Genomic DNA, 14178 nt, shown 5'->3' with positions numbered 1-14178 from the left:
TTATACTTATGCCTCAGACACTGTTGTTAGTATTCTGTAATTAGGGCTGGTTAGATAGCTCAGCAGCCTAAGTGCCTGCCTGGCATGTGCAAGGTCCTAAATTCAATCCCTGGTACAAGAAAAAAAAATGCTGTAGTTGCTTTTGTCACACATCTATTTAACTGTTATCTTTTTGTTTTTATGAGATAAGGTCACCATGTAGTCCAGACTGGCCAAAAACTCTTGGTGATCCTCTCGCCTCCGCCTCCCAAGTGCTAGAATTACAGGTGTGCACAACCACGTCCGGTTATCCATCTTATCTGATGTATTTCCGCATCCACTGTCACTGCTGAACATGCTTCAGTATGCATGTCATTGATTGGAGTTCAGTATTTGTTTATAGATAGAGTTTATATGAAGTGACACAGTGAGGAAACACTGGTCTTTTTGAGACAGGGTCTCGTGTGCAGCCTAGGCTGGGCTTTAGCTCATTTTGTAGCCCCAACTGGTCTCAAACTCCCAAGGATCGTCCTGCCTCAGTTTCCTGAGTGCTGCCATTACAGGTGTGTGCCACCACGACTGGCTGAAACAACAAATCTGAGCGGGCCCTCAAATCTTCCTAAGACCGTACACCTAGTTAGCCCTAACCTGTCGCCACGTGCGCCATCTCCATCACCCCAGAAATGTTATGCTCCTTCCACGTCAGATCTCACTTTTTTTTTTTCTTTTACTGGGGGAGCTGAGCTGGGGCTCCAGGCTGGGCTCTCACCCATCCTAGGGCAGTGGCCGACTGTGTGTCACACCTGCATATTATTTCTGTTTTAAGAAACACATTCTGGGGCCTTTCCAGATAGTTTAGTTGTTTGAAGTGCCACTTGGGCAAATGCAGTCAGGCACATAGGACTGAAGTTCGATTCCTAGCTCCAGAAGCTGCACCAGACCTGCCCTTAAGGCAGGCTGAAGTAACAACAACAACAACAACAACAACAACAACAAAATCCTTCTTGGCTGGCCAGATAGCTCAGCGGATTAAAGCACTTGCTTAGGCAAACTGGGCATGGTGGTGCCCAGTATTTGGGAAGCTGAAAACAGGAGAATCACAAACACAGGGGCTGGGGAGATGGCTCAGTAGAATAAGCGCTTCCCTGGCAAATGCAAGGGCCTGAGTTCGCAAACAAAAAACACATTCTACAGGGTGATACAGCCTGCGTACCAAAACTTTAAGATGTAGCTCTTATAAGAGCCAGGGATTGAACTCAGGCCTTTATGCTCGCCAGGGAAGCGTTTATTCTATTGAGCCATCTCCCCAGCCCCTGGATCTTACACTTTTATCGTCCTTTGGTTTTGTTTTTCCAGCAACTGGGGATGAACCCAGAGCCTCTCACAGACCAGGAAGGAGCTCCAGCGCTGAGGCACAACCCCATTCCCGCAGATCCTTTGTAGCCTCCTAGGCCAAGCAGTTCAGGGGCCCCCCACCTTTCCCTTCCCCTCCCCAGCTGCCATCAATCGCCAGGCTTCTCACACTTGAGATTATTTTGCAAGTTCCAATCGTATCGCCTGACATTTCTGTTCCTTTTTTGTTTTGGATAAGCACAATTCGTGTTTTTGTTTTGTTTTTTGCGGAGGATTGAACTCAGGCCCTTGCGCTTGCCAGGCAAGCGGTTATTCTATTGAGCCATCACCCTGGCTCCATGCTCTCCTTTTTTAAAACGTGGAGAAGGGGGCCGGGGAGGTAGCTCAGTTGAATAAGCTCATGTCTGGCAAGCTCAGGGTCCTGAATTCAATCCCTGGTACTGCCAAAATAAAATAAAATAAAAACGTGGAGGGACCACAGTAAGTCCCTTGGCCTTGTTCAAGGCCGGCGTGGTGCCCAGGCCAGAGTCGCAGACCAGGGGAGCTTTGGATTTGGGAGCCTTGTCTTTTAAGGCTGTTCTGGAGGCAGTTCCTTTGTCGCTGCTGGTCGGGACCTCTGCATCAGGCCCGATCCCTGCGAACGGCCAGCCCAGGGCACACCCGGGAGCGCACCGGCCGGACGAGCCTCCCGGCCCGCACCCGTTCAGCGCGCGTGCGCCCGACGCATCCACTTTACACCCCCTCGCTGGGCCGGAAGCAGCGGCCGGCGGGACGCGCCCGGCGCCCGCGAAGCCAGCGCCTGACCCCGTCGCTAGGGCGCGTGCGCCGGCGCGCCCTCCTCTACCCGCTGCGGGCTGCTGGATGGTGCGTCCCGGATGAGGCGGAGCCAGTAGAAAACGGCGCGAAAACGGCGCGGAGCCCTGCGCGCTCGGATCTCACTATGGCGCAGAGTCGGGTCACCGATTTCTTCGCTTGCCGCCGCCCGGGGTCGGCAGCTCCGCGGGTCAAGGAAGCCTGCCGCACCCCCAGCCCCTCCGGGCCCTTGCCCGCCCTCGCCCCGGGCAGCGGTCGCAAGCGCCCCCGACCGCCAGCCGCGCCCGAGGGCGACCATCCCGCGCCTCCCGCGCGCCGGAGACTGAGGCTGCACGAGGTGGTGAGCAGGGACCGGGACTCGGGGTGGCGTGCAGGCCGGGCAGAGCACGGGGCCGGGGCGCCGGGGACACCGGGAGGGGCGCAGAGGAGTCCCAGCCCGCAGGCCAGGTGCGTCTTGGGCTCAATCATGTCTCGCCGGGGCCTCCTTCCTCTTAGGATTCCAGGCCCAGCTCCCCAGCCGCCCCCAGCGGTCGTTCGCTGGCCAGGAAGGTCAAGAAAAGCGCTGCCCCTGCCCCAGCAGGTCAGGTGCCTTTACTCGCGGCCCCACAGGACAAGGTGAGGCTGGGCCAGGGCAGTAGGGGAGGGAAGACGGGGTGGGGGGCCGCCGCCTCTCATACCCTGCCTCTTCAGGTCCCGTCCGAGGACAGCGTGTCCGAGCTGCAGGCGTGCCTCCAGCGGGCTCGGGAGCTGGGCGCGCGTGTCCAAGCTCTGAAGAGCAGGGCACAGCCGGGTGCTGAGGAACCTAGCCCGCCGGAGGCTCAGTGCCCCGCACAGCAGCCATGGTGAGTCCTGAGCGGGTGGCCAGGCTGGTGGGGAGGCCTGGCTGGGCCAGCACTGGCAGAGGGAGCCGTTCCCTTGTGCCCCTTTTCTGGGGTTGCTTCCTGTAGGCCTGGTCACACCAGTTTTGTGATGGGTATGTGGTTTTGCGGCCCTGCTCCTGGGAGCTAGAGGTGGTGTTGGCCCTGGGCCTGCTCTAATCCTGGCTTTCTCTGGACAGCAGCAAGAAGGTGCCTGCTTATCAGCGCTTCCATGCCCTGGCCCTGCCTGGCCCGCCAGGCCTTGTGCTGCCCTACAAGTACCAGGTGCTGGCAGAGATGTTCCGCAGCATGGACACCATTGTGGGCATGCTCCACAACCGCTCGGAGACCGTGACCTTTGCCAAGGTCAAGCAAGGGGTCCAGGACATGATGCGCAGGTGTGTGGCCTATGGGTAGGCTGGGCCTGCTCTTTCATCTGCAGCTGGCTGGGCCTGGTTCCTTCTAACCTGTTTCCTCCCCTAGGCGCTTTGAGGAGTACAACCTGGGTCAGATCAAGACAGTGTATCCCATGTCCTACAGCTTCCGGCAAGAGCGCAACATCCCCACCTTCAAGGATAGTGTCAAGAGGTCTGATTACCAGCTCACCATAGAGCCGCTGCTGGACAGGGGTGAGTGCTGGCGCAGGCCTCAGTTCCACTGTGGTCACTCTTTGGCCCCAGTTTCCCCACCTGAAACCCCATGTTTTGAGCAGGGGGTGCTGGGATGGGTTAGGAGCAGGGCTCAGCCTGGACTCCTTGCCCACAGAGGCTGCAGGCACCACTCCCCAGCTCACAGCCTCAAGGATGCTACAGCGGCGACAGGTCTTCAGCCAGAACCTGGTGGACCGGGTCAAGGAACACCACAAGGTGAGCCCTGGTGCCAGAGGATGTTGGCTCTGCCAGGGCCGCTCCTCGTGCAGCCAGCTGTTGCGCTCTCCTAACTGGCTGTGTGGGCTACTGTGTCTCCTGCTGCCGCCTCCCTACGCAGTGGGCTGGTGGGCTCAGGGCTGACAGCACCCCGGAAGCACTTCAGCAGCACCTGCATGCTGGGTAGTGTGTGTCTCTGCTTGGCAGAGTAAGCCAGGTGATCCCTTGCTCCTCCAACAGGCCTTCCTGGCCTCCCTGCACCCACCCATGGCTGTGCCCGAGGACCAGTTGACCCGCTGGCACCCGCGCTTCAACGTGGATAATGTGCCTGACATCGAGCCAGCTGAACTGCCCCAGCCGCCCACCACCAAGAAGCTCACCACTGCCCAGGAGGTGCTGGCCCGTGCCCGCAGCCTGATGTCGCCCAGGGTAAGGCTGGCTAGGCCCTGACTGAACCCCTTTCTTGTGGAGAGAGCAGGGTGGCCCGGCCAGACCTGTGGTGCCTCCTTGGGGATCTGACACCATGTTTAGCTCGTCCTGGGGTGGTAACCCAGAGGGGTGGGCCTTGCTTACTAGCGTTGCAAGCACACTCTGCCTCCCTCAGGTTTTCCTTGAGCACCCTGTGACTTGTGCTAGGGCCTAACGCCAGAGCACTGCTGAGCGCTGGGCCCAGAGAGCCGGGCGGGCTCAGGGCAGAGCCAGGAGGAGCCACACACTGCTTGCCAACCTCTCCCCTGTGACCCACAGATGGAGAAAGCCTTGAGTCACGCAGCTGTGTGTGCAGCAGAGGCCAGCAGCCCTGGGTCCCCCAGCCTGGCACTGCCAGCCAGCCCTGCCAGCCCACCCACTGTCCCTCCCAGTGCACTGAAGGGTGTGCCCCACGCCCTGCTGGAGCGGGTGAGTCCCCAGGATGCAGACGGGATGGGTGGCGCTCACAGTCATCTGCTGCTGCTGACCTGCATCCTCTCTGCTGCAGATCCGTGCTAAAGAGGTCCAGAAACAACTGGCACAAATGACGCGGCGCCCAGAGCTTGAGCTGAAGCTGCAGCGGCTTGAACGGCTGCCTGAGCTGGCACGTGTGCTGCGCGGTGTGTTTGTGGCTGAGCGCAAGCCTGCACTCACCATGGAAGTGGCCTGTGCCAGGATGGTGGGCAGCTGCAGAGCCACCTTGAGCCTGGGTATGTGTAGGTCAGGTGGAGTTGAGGGTGGGCACAGCCCTGCCCCTGGGGCTGCATGGACCCAGTCTACTCACCTGGTGCTCAGTGGGCACCTGCTGTATGTGGGCACTGGGCCCCAGGACCCCCAAGCCCTGCCGAGCTCTGTAGCTTCCCTTTGCAGCTTCCTTTGGCCCCATGAACCTGCTGTTCCCGTGGTCCTTGCAACAGTTCAGACCTTAGCAGTGTCCACCCCATTTATCCCCACTGCTCACTGCCTGCCCAAGGCTTTGGGGTTGGGACCCTGCTCCAAGTGCTGGGACCTCAGCTGGGGTCGCCTGCCCCCCGGCCCCTTTGCTGAGGGCACAGCCTGGGGCTGCCCAGGTCCTGTGAGGAGGTGGTCACACAGTAGGCACTCAGTGCTTTTTAAAGTAGCCCTGCCGATAGGTGGAGTCAGGGCTGGGGAACTCAACTTGCCCCCCTCCTGCAGGGGAGATGGAGAGGCACCTGCTGCTCCTTGCCGAGCTGCTGCCTGACTGGCTCAGCCTGCACCGCATCCGCACTGACACCTACCTCAAGCTGGACAAGACTGCCGACCTGGCCAGCATCACTGCACGGCTGGCCCGCCAGGCCCGCGCTGAGGAGGCCCAGTGACCCCTTTTACTGCTGTCAGCATGCATCCATGTTGAGGGCCACGGCTGCATGGCTTGGACCTCCTGCCAGCGTGGACTCTGGGTCTTACAGTGTGCTGGTGTTGCATCTGTTTGTGGGGCTGTCTTTGCTGTCTGCCTGCTCCACAGTCCTTGGGCACTGCTGCCGGCAGGAAGGGGGCCCAGCACCTGGTGGACTGCACAGGTGGCGTGTGGAGCTAGCAGTGTGGTTGGCAGTGCCCCCTCCATCCGTGTCCTGGCGCTGTGAACTATGACCTTATGGGGACATGTTCTGACGCCCACTCACAGGCCTGCTGGGCACCCCACAAGTGGTGTGGACCTCCTGGCACAGCAGCTGGGTAAAGGATCAGGTTCTGAGCAGTGGCACGAAGTCTAACTTACTGTAGAAGGACGATAACTAATTTCCTAGGTCTTGTGCCAGGATAACCTGTGAGACCTGAGGTGTGACTGATTTGCTTATTTCTTTTCTTTTTTTTGGTGGAACCGGGGATTGAACTCAGGCCCTTGTGCTTGCCAGGCAAGTGCTTATTCCACTGAGCCATCTCCCCGGCCCCATGATTTGCTTATTTCTAGTTTAACCTTTTCAGACTTTAAATACCTAAGGCCTTGGAAGGACAGCCTATTTTCTAATCTTAGTGGCTTTTTTATAAAGCCTGAGTCAAGTTATATGACATGTAAATAAAATTTTGCTCCCTCTGGAATACTGTTCCCTGTGATGGTAGACTAGGTCCTGTCTTTTCTCACTGAGAAAATACCCAGCAACGGAAGTTAAAGAGGTCAGGTTTATTTGGCTTAGTTCATAGAATTGTTTCAGCCTGTAATCAGCTGGCACATGGCAGAGGCGGTGTTCATGGCAGAAGATAAGTAAAAGCAGCAAGTGAAGGAGTTGAGCCTTTGCCTTGTGTTGTCTCCAGTCTGCTGGGGGAGGGCAGTGCCAACCCAGTCAGGCCAGGCCAGCAATCTCCAACCCTTAGTCCCAGTGCTGTATTGTAGCTCAACAACATGCTTTAGATTCAGCCCCACCACTGAAAAAGCGCTAAAACCTTATGAGGCTTTGGGGGAACATCTAGACTCAAGCCATAATATATTGCAGGTGGGCTGTCACAGCAGTGCTGAATTTAGGTGACAAGACTTCATGAGATGGAGGGGTGCCTCTGGATTACCCAGGTGGCTTCATGTCACCAGGGGACCCTCAAATTAGGGCACAGAGCAGCAGGAGCTGGCTTGTCACCACTAAATGCAACTGTTAGGTGACCACAGGAAGCCCAAGAAAGTGATGCTGGCCATGCGGCTGAGTCCCATCCTGTCTGCATGCCTGTACAGTGGGCTCTCAGACTGTCCTGGCCATCCAGGAGGGACAGGTACAAAGGAGGTGCGGAGCACTGCCTGGCCTGTACCCATCTGGGCTGGGGCTGCCATGGAGAGTGCATCTGAGAATAGGAGACGTGGGTAGCAGGCTGTTCACTGATTTTTGTCTGGCTGTGTCACTGGTCACTCCAACGAGATGATCAGTGGGTAGAAATGACAGCAGTACAGCTGGTGGCCCCTGCAGGTCACTGAAGGCACAGGTGAATGGTTTGTCCAGTTGAAGACTCACTCATACTGCAGAAGAGAGAAGAAGGGGACTGGCCCCAGCTTCTCCCTCCCTCTGAGCGAGGTCAGCTCCACCAGGGTCACGCATTCCAGCACCTCGGCCCCCAGCTGGCCCAGTAACTCACAGGCTGCACACATGGTTCCTGGGGGTGGGAAGGGAGGGGGTTGGCCAGGCAGAGGCTGGCACCTGCTCTGCCGCAGTGCTCAGACCCTTCCCCAGGCCCTGTGCTGGAGGCTCACCGCCAGTGGCCAGCAGGTCGTCCACCACAACCACCTTCTGGCCCGGCTCCAGGGCATCCTTCTGGATCTCCAGCTCAGCCTGCAGAGGAAAGGGTACCATGGAGCCCGAGTACTGCCATCGGGCCTCCTCCCTGGGCCAGTCCCACCCTGACATTCCCTGGCTGGGCGAGTATGGCCTAGTATGGAAACTTCTCAGCCTCCACCTCTGCTGCAACCACAGGGGCTCTGCTTGAGGCTCCCAAACTCCCAGGGGCTGAGGGAGCTTAGCCCTGCCCTCCTCTGCTGGCCTCCTCTGCCCACTTACCTTCCCGTATTCCAGCGCATAGGAGGTGGACGCGGTGGGGCCTGGCAGCTTCCCACGCTTCCGGATGAGCACACAGCCCAGGCCCAGCTCCTGTGCCAGCGGGGGGCCGAATAGGAAGCCCCTGGAGTCCAGGCCTGTAGGGTTTGCGACAGGGGCATTGGGCAGTGGCATGGCAGCATGACAGGCCAAGCTGGAGGAGCACACAGCAGCTATAGTAACATGGGCACCTAATGTCGGTCACCTCAAGATTCTGTGGGCTGAGATTGTAAGTGGTTCTGGGGACTTTGCCCAACTTCTGGCAGCTCAGGCCTACAGTGGACAGCAGTGTCCAGACAGCTCTGCCACTCTACTGCAGTGCCTGTCTGGGAGTCACTGAGGTCAAGGCCAGCCTGGCCATCTCCAGGGAGACAAGGCTAGCTCCCGGCACCCAAACACCGGACTTTACTGCGGTCCTGGCAGGAAGTGAGGGGGAGGGCCCTAGCACAACCTCCTTTTCCCTGGGGCAGTGGGCCTGGTGTGGTGGGGCAGACTTGCCAGGACCACCTGTTCTCCCTGACCCTCTCCTGGGCGCTCCCTCATATGAGGCAGCCCTCAAGGATCTTACTGAAGGGCCAGGCCTGGGACACAGCTCAATATACTTGGCTAAGGGAACGGGAAGGGGGCCGGGTGGCCTAGGGAGACAATGTAGCCAGCAACCTTGGAAGCCCAGCAGGCCTTCTAGGGAGGGGACAGATCTAGCCCTAAGATCCATCTATGCTACCCAAGGCCTCCCATGGCCAAAGCCCTTTCCCAAGCACCCCAGCCCTACAGAACCTAAACCTCTGGTAGCAGGCTAACATCAGCGACACCCAGAGGCAGGAAAAGCAGACCTGAACACCGAGGATGGGGCGGGGCCGGCAACAGTAGGAAGAGGGAGGCCAGAGGTCAGAGATCAGAGGTTGGAGGTGGGGCAGGGGTGGCTGACCCACTGCGGGCTCCAGGAAAAAGAAAGGCGGGGCACACGGAGGGATGAGAAGACGTAGTGGGAACACAGTGGAGGAAGGGCACTGGCCTGCGATGTAGTCGATCTTGCTGCCGTGCGTAGTCTTCAGGTGGCCGGCCAGCAGGCGGATGCAGGTGCGGAAGGACTCGGGGTCTTTCAGGAGGGGCGAGATGTCCCTGCTCAAGGACAGGCTGGTGACGCGAACTGCCGGGGACGAGGATCCGGCCCGCCGGACCCCAGGCCGAGCCTGGAGCCGATGCCCGAGCAGCGCTGTGCAGGCCCAGGCCGCCGCATCCATACCTGAAGTTCACGCCGGGGATGGGGAAGTCGGGGAAGCTGCGGATACGCCGTGACACCAGCTCCAGCTCGGGCTCCGCCATGGCCGCGTGTGGCGGGACTACGAGCGTGGCGGGGCTCCCGGGCCAGAGGGGCGGAGCCGAGGGCGGGGTGACACAGGCGGGAAGGCAGGGCTCCTGCGGTGGGCGGGTGCTCCGGCCGTCGGCCCGCTCCACCCGTTCCTTACGCGTCAGCAGCCGCGAGCATGTATGGGGAGTGGGGCAGCACGAGGCTCCAACGTGGGCGGGCCCTGATGGTCTAGTGCACCACGCGCTGGTTAAAAACCACAACTGCACAGCCGAAGCGCCCCAGTTCCTTTATTTCTCGTCATTTCCCAACTCGTGCAGCGATCCAGTGTTGTCAGGTCAGTCAGGGTAGGTGAAGGGACCCTGCTCCCACGTGCCTGGCTCTGGTCCTCTAGGCTCCGTGGTGTCGTCGGCTGCCCACAATCCTGATGGCTGGGTAGGCAGCACCCCTCCCTGGGCATCGTGGGCCAGGCACAGAACTGTCATGGGTGGCCTTCCACGCCGGGACTGAAGAGGTACAGGAACCACCGAAGCCCTGCAGACCCAGGACGGAGCCCTGGGCCAGGCGCAGCTGGCAGGCCCTGCTGCTGGTCCTGGGTTCCCTCTGCCTGCCCATGGGCAGGCAGAGCACCTGGGATGCTTCCTTCCCTCAGGCACTGGCAGGAGCTTCTGGGCCTGGCCTGGGTCCAAGAAGGTGCTAATGGGGCCAGTAGCACTTCTCCAGGACGGGCTCTGGAGGCGGCAGGCACTTGCCCAGCTTTTCACAGCCTGGGGGTGCCCAGTTCTAGGAAAGACATTGAAGCCAAGTTCAGCCGGCTGCAGGTTCCAGATGCTTGTCCTCGCCCAGGCCTCGAGGCCCTCCCCATCCACTTGGCTCTAGTATGGGCACCACCTTCACTGCCACCTCGGCAGGGGGACACTAACACCTTGCCAGGGAACTTGACACAGGGCATCCTCCCTGGGAAGGGACAGGGCAAGGAGGGAGGCCAGGCTGAGGTCAGGGCTGGAAGGGGCTCCCAGGCCTGTGCTACCACAGTCCCGTGAGGTTTGGGCTCATCCTGCAGCTGCAGGGGGTTGAGGGAGCCTCCTTTCACCCTGTTGGTGCCCACACAAAAGAGGGAAACAGGTCTACCTCATGCCCAGGACACAACTGCCCTTCTGAGGCATGTGGCTCCAGCAAGCCTCAGCCTGATGGCTTTGTGTCAAGTGCCATGGAGGTTTGTGGCACTTGGGGTACTGGCCCATGGCCCGCATGCATACCACTCACCATGACTGCCTGGTTGCACACATTGAGCTGTGGCTGTCCAGGGACCAAGGAATCCTGGTGCTGCTGGACAGCCAGGGTGATCCTGCTGAGGGCGTCCTGGTACTCAGCGCTGGCAAAGCTGGAGACAAAGGAGCCCAGGTCACTAGGAGTGCAGCTTCTCTGGCTCTGTTGCAAGTGGTGGACTTTCTAGGAAGGGGTGGCTCAGGAGGCCCAGCTGGAAAGTCTAGTGCTGTGCGGGCCATGGGGTGGGCAGAAACAGCGAGGGCCAGGAGGCTGAGCTTTGGGAGGGAGGCTATGAGCATGGCTGTCTCGTGCTCTGTCCCTGTCAGGGTGACTTGCTTGTTACGGGGCCTGGAGGTCTGGGCTCCAAGGGGCGCCAGGAGATAGACAGGAAGATGCCAGAACCCTGTGGGGACTCCCTGGGGATCATGTCTTTTTGCTCTTTAAATCGTGCCTGCCATCACCAGCATGCAGGTGACAAGGTACGGAGCTGCCACTTCACATAGGGTGGAACCTGGTTGGGGATGACAGAGCCGCTCACTCAGAAGGCGTCTCCCTTGGAGACCCCACTTGTCCACACTAGAGCACCACAGCTAATGGCAAGATGCCTCCGGCTGAGAGGAAATGGGGCCCGGAGCACACCTCGCGCCATGGCAGCTGTGTTAAGTTGTGGAGCTCAGGTGGGCCACGCGATGCGAACTCCTCTGCACCTGAGGGTGGCCTGTCCTGTGGACCGTGCCCTCCAGTCTCCCTCATGCATGGAGTCTGCAGGATTCTAGGGCCTCACGCGTTTGGTGCAGCTGTGGTCAGCTGGCCCGGAGGCCTCCCTGTATTCCCAATGCTGTGTGGCAGCCATCACCTTCCTGCTGCAGCTCGCTGCGGTGACCACGTCTGAGGCCCACTGCTGTGTCCTCCTCAGGGACCGTGGTCTTCCAGGAGAACTGTGGCATAGCCTCAGCTGTAGAGGGAGGACCATTCACCTCAACTGGTGTGCTGACAGGAAGGAGCAGGGGTGGACCGTGCTGCACTGTGCAGGCTGGAGTGCATGCCAGCTCCGAGTGGTCCCTAGCTCCTGATGGCCTGCTAGGGTTTCAGGTGCAGGTGCCTGGGCCGTCTGGTATGCTGTGGCTGGGCCTGCACCCACACTGTGCAGGCTGCTCCAGGGCAGCCTGGCTCTGAAGTCCACTGCACCACAGTGCTGGGCTGCACACACCTGTGGGTGTGGCAGTCCTTGAGGGGTCCGTGGGAACCCAGAGGAGCGCCCCACTTCCATCTGTGCCTGCCCTGGGGGCTCAAGGTAGAGGGTACCTGTCCCCTCCCAGTCCTGGATCCCAAGTTTGAAGCTGAAATGCAATGGGGCAGTGGGGTGCTCCCGCTGAAGCCCCCAGAGGCTCCTTCCTCCTCAGCCCAAGTGGCTGTCTCCTTTGGTGCCTTCCCTTTTCTCTGGCCCTATCTTTTTTTTTTTTTTTTTGTACCAGAGATTGAACTTGGGACTTTGTGCTTGCCAGGCAGGCACTTAGGCACTTATGCCACTGAACTATCTCCCCAGCCCCTCAGTTACATTTGTAAAGGCCTTAGCTCCGTAAACCATACTGTGAGGTGCTGGGTAGACATGGACTTGGGGCCTCTGTCCACCAAACCCTCTCTGCATGTGGTCATCATCCTGGGCTTTGGAGCCAGTGGGGCTCCTGTGGAAAGGCGACTGGTATGGCCAAGAGGTCCCATGGATAGGAGCCTCCCCCTGCCTTGGGGCTTGGAGAGCTGGGCTCAGTGGCTGCCTGTAAGGCTCAGGAGCTTGGTATGGTGCATTCTAGGGGGTATGGTGCATTCTAGGGGCCATGGTGCCCTGTGGCTCTGTCCCTGATTCCTGTTGGCCCTGCTTAAACCCTAGCCTGTCCCACACTGGAGACTGTCCACAGAGTGTGCCTCAGTGTCCCTAGGACCGGTGGGGTGGGGACTCTGGAGAACCACTGGGATACAGACACAGCACAGCTCAGTGAGAGAAGCCTTGTGCTGGGACAGGGACAGGGAGCTCTGGTGGGGCCGGGGTGGTGGGAGGGTCAGTCACCCTGCTTATTGGTGGCTGTGAGGCTAGAGTCTCTTGGCGAGGCTGGGATGGGGGTTTGGGAGCCTAGGGACAGAGCTCCAAGTCCCCAGTTACTTCTGGTGAGCTGTGTCTTGACCTACCTGCAGCTGCTTTGTTCCTGCAACCTGGGCTCAGAGCGATGCTTTTGCCAGCACTAGGGTGTCAGTATGGGATGCACCCCCTGCACCCTCACCTGGCCTCCACCCTTGCTCTTACCACAGCATGGCAGCTCATAGCGGGTGACACAGCCGCTCAAGCTATGATGAACTACAGCCTGGAAGGGGGCACCACCAACTCCACGTGGGGACTACTCCCCAGGGGAGGACTGAGGCCAGTTTCCTGGTGCACAGGAGCACAGGCCCTGCTGCCATCACAGAGAACCCTGGAGAACACAGCTGCAGCGGACTCACCTGAGCGGGAACCTCTCTCCAGGGTCACGCCCCAGGTGAAAGAGCAGTGGCAGCTTTGTATGTTCCTCCTGAGTGTGGGTGGTGACTCCTGAGATGTTCTGCCCAGGGCAGAAATCGATGCCCTGTGACAAGCAGTAGGGTAGGTGGGTGTCTATGTCTGCCACGCCGTCTCCCTGCACAGCAGCCACTTGGTGGCTGGGAAGATGGGAAAGGTGGGGCAGGGTGGACCTGCCATCCTGGGGGGAGGAGCCCTGTCCAGAGCTAGCCTGTGCCCTGTTTGCTGGGCCCCTTTGTGGTGGCGGTGTCTATGAAACATTTTAGCCAAACTCACATCTCCCCAGTGGCCACTCAGAGAGCAGGACAACTTTGATCACCTGTGTGCCCACAGAAGACAGGACGAATTATCACTGGGCAGGAGGAGGGAGACGGTAGGGAGATCAGGGCACAGCTCTGACCGACATGTGCACCGGAAAGCGAGGATGCAAAAGAACCAAACTCAGTATGTTTTGGAAGACACACAGAGTGGAGAGGCAGGCAACAAGATAAGATCTTCAGGCTCAGGCCTGCAGCCGTAGCCCCCTCAGTACCCACCCGGGCAGCCCTGCCCACCGTGATTTCCGATGCCCACATGGCAGACCACATATGCAACCCTGTTCACCAAGCTTTGTCTGGCTGCCTAGGACTCCCTGACTTGGGACCAGGGAAACCCCTGCCATCTACACCTCCAACAGCCTCAAGGGGAGTTGTGAGGCAGGACCGGGCTTGGCTTTGGAAGCCCCGAGCCCTGGAGCAGAGATGGTGCCCACAGGTCTGCGGAGGATATGTGGTGTGGAGCTGCTCACCGGGAGGCTATGCTGACAGCTGGCCAGGGGGCAGTTACTATTCTGCTTCCAATAAAGCCAAAATCAGACACCCGTGAAATTTTTGTTTACACTGAGCTACAGAGCCTGCACTAAGGACAGACACCAAGGGGGCTTCACAGCAGGGACTGGCCACTTCAGATGGTGCCAGCGCCCTCCCAAGCACCCTGCGTGTGGCCTGCATGGCAGGAGCCACCGCCTGCAGCACGAACTGCCAGGCAGAACAGTGTCCAAGTCTAGACAGATGTAGACAGTGATTTGGATGCAAATTAAGTAAGCTGTTATTAAGAACCCGCCAACTGGTGCAGGACGCCTCTCAGGACTGTGCTGTCAGGGGCCTGCCCTTAGCTCAGCTGTTTATGCACCAGCTCATGCAAAGGC

General features: G+C 59.3%; 3 protein-coding genes across 7 annotated transcripts in view; 1 reads left to right on the top strand and 2 right to left on the bottom strand.

The window, feature by feature from the left end:
- Galns (galactosamine (N-acetyl)-6-sulfatase) overlaps positions 1-14178 on the bottom strand; it is a 51835-nt gene that overhangs the window by 22589 nt on the left and 15068 nt on the right. Inside the window, exons 12-15 of one of the 2 annotated variants that reach the window (XR_002818888.1) lie at positions 12938-13059; positions 10442-10559; positions 9537-9958; positions 8650-8662 (exon numbers count right to left, since the gene is read on the bottom strand). Coding sequence is in view for 1 of the 2 variants with exons in the window: in XM_004644996.2 (XP_004645053.1) it covers positions 9872-9958; positions 10442-10559; positions 12938-13059 (327 nt within the window). In the remaining variant the exon portion in view is untranslated. Of the gene's footprint in view, positions 1-8649; positions 8663-9448; positions 9959-10441; positions 10560-12937; positions 13060-14178 lie in introns of those variants that run through there. The other variant, XM_004644996.2, reaches the window with a different exon arrangement.
- Cdt1 (chromatin licensing and DNA replication factor 1) lies at positions 2210-6151 on the top strand. 3 transcript variants are annotated; one of them, XM_023705185.1, is made up of 10 exons: positions 2210-2482; positions 2641-2760; positions 2836-2987; positions 3206-3400; positions 3486-3631; positions 3768-3868; positions 4109-4297; positions 4616-4765; positions 4845-5046; positions 5513-6151. In XM_023705185.1, the coding sequence occupies exons 1-10, from the start codon at positions 2273-2275 to the stop codon at positions 5674-5676; spliced, it is 1629 nt and encodes a 542-aa protein (XP_023560953.1). In that variant the 5' UTR covers positions 2210-2272; the 3' UTR covers positions 5677-6151. The 3 variants fall into 3 exon arrangements, with proteins under 3 accessions (XP_023560953.1, XP_023560955.1, XP_023560952.1); XM_023705187.1 differs by having other exon boundaries at positions 3203-3400; positions 3543-3631; XM_023705184.1 differs by having other exon boundaries at positions 3203-3400.
- On the bottom strand, positions 7203-9265 carry Aprt (adenine phosphoribosyltransferase). Of its 2 annotated transcripts, none has more exons than XM_004644997.2 (5): positions 9113-9265; positions 8882-8988; positions 7831-7964; positions 7527-7605; positions 7203-7429 (listed from the first exon to the last, which is right to left on the bottom strand). In XM_004644997.2, exons 1-5 carry the CDS (start codon positions 9190-9192, stop codon positions 7287-7289), a joined length of 543 nt encoding a protein of 180 aa, XP_004645054.1. In that variant the 5' UTR covers positions 9193-9265; the 3' UTR covers positions 7203-7286. The 2 variants fall into 2 exon arrangements, with proteins under 2 accessions (XP_004645054.1, XP_023560960.1); XM_023705192.1 differs by having other exon boundaries at positions 7203-7295; positions 9113-9264.

This window comes from Octodon degus, unplaced genomic scaffold (genome assembly GCF_000260255.1).
Source record: "Octodon degus isolate 3935 unplaced genomic scaffold, OctDeg1.0 scaffold00215, whole genome shotgun sequence".
NCBI classification, from domain to species: domain Eukaryota; kingdom Metazoa; phylum Chordata; class Mammalia; order Rodentia; family Octodontidae; genus Octodon; species Octodon degus.
The sequence above is the reverse complement of the archived record's forward strand: the minus strand, read 5'-3'. Positions and strand labels throughout refer to the sequence as shown.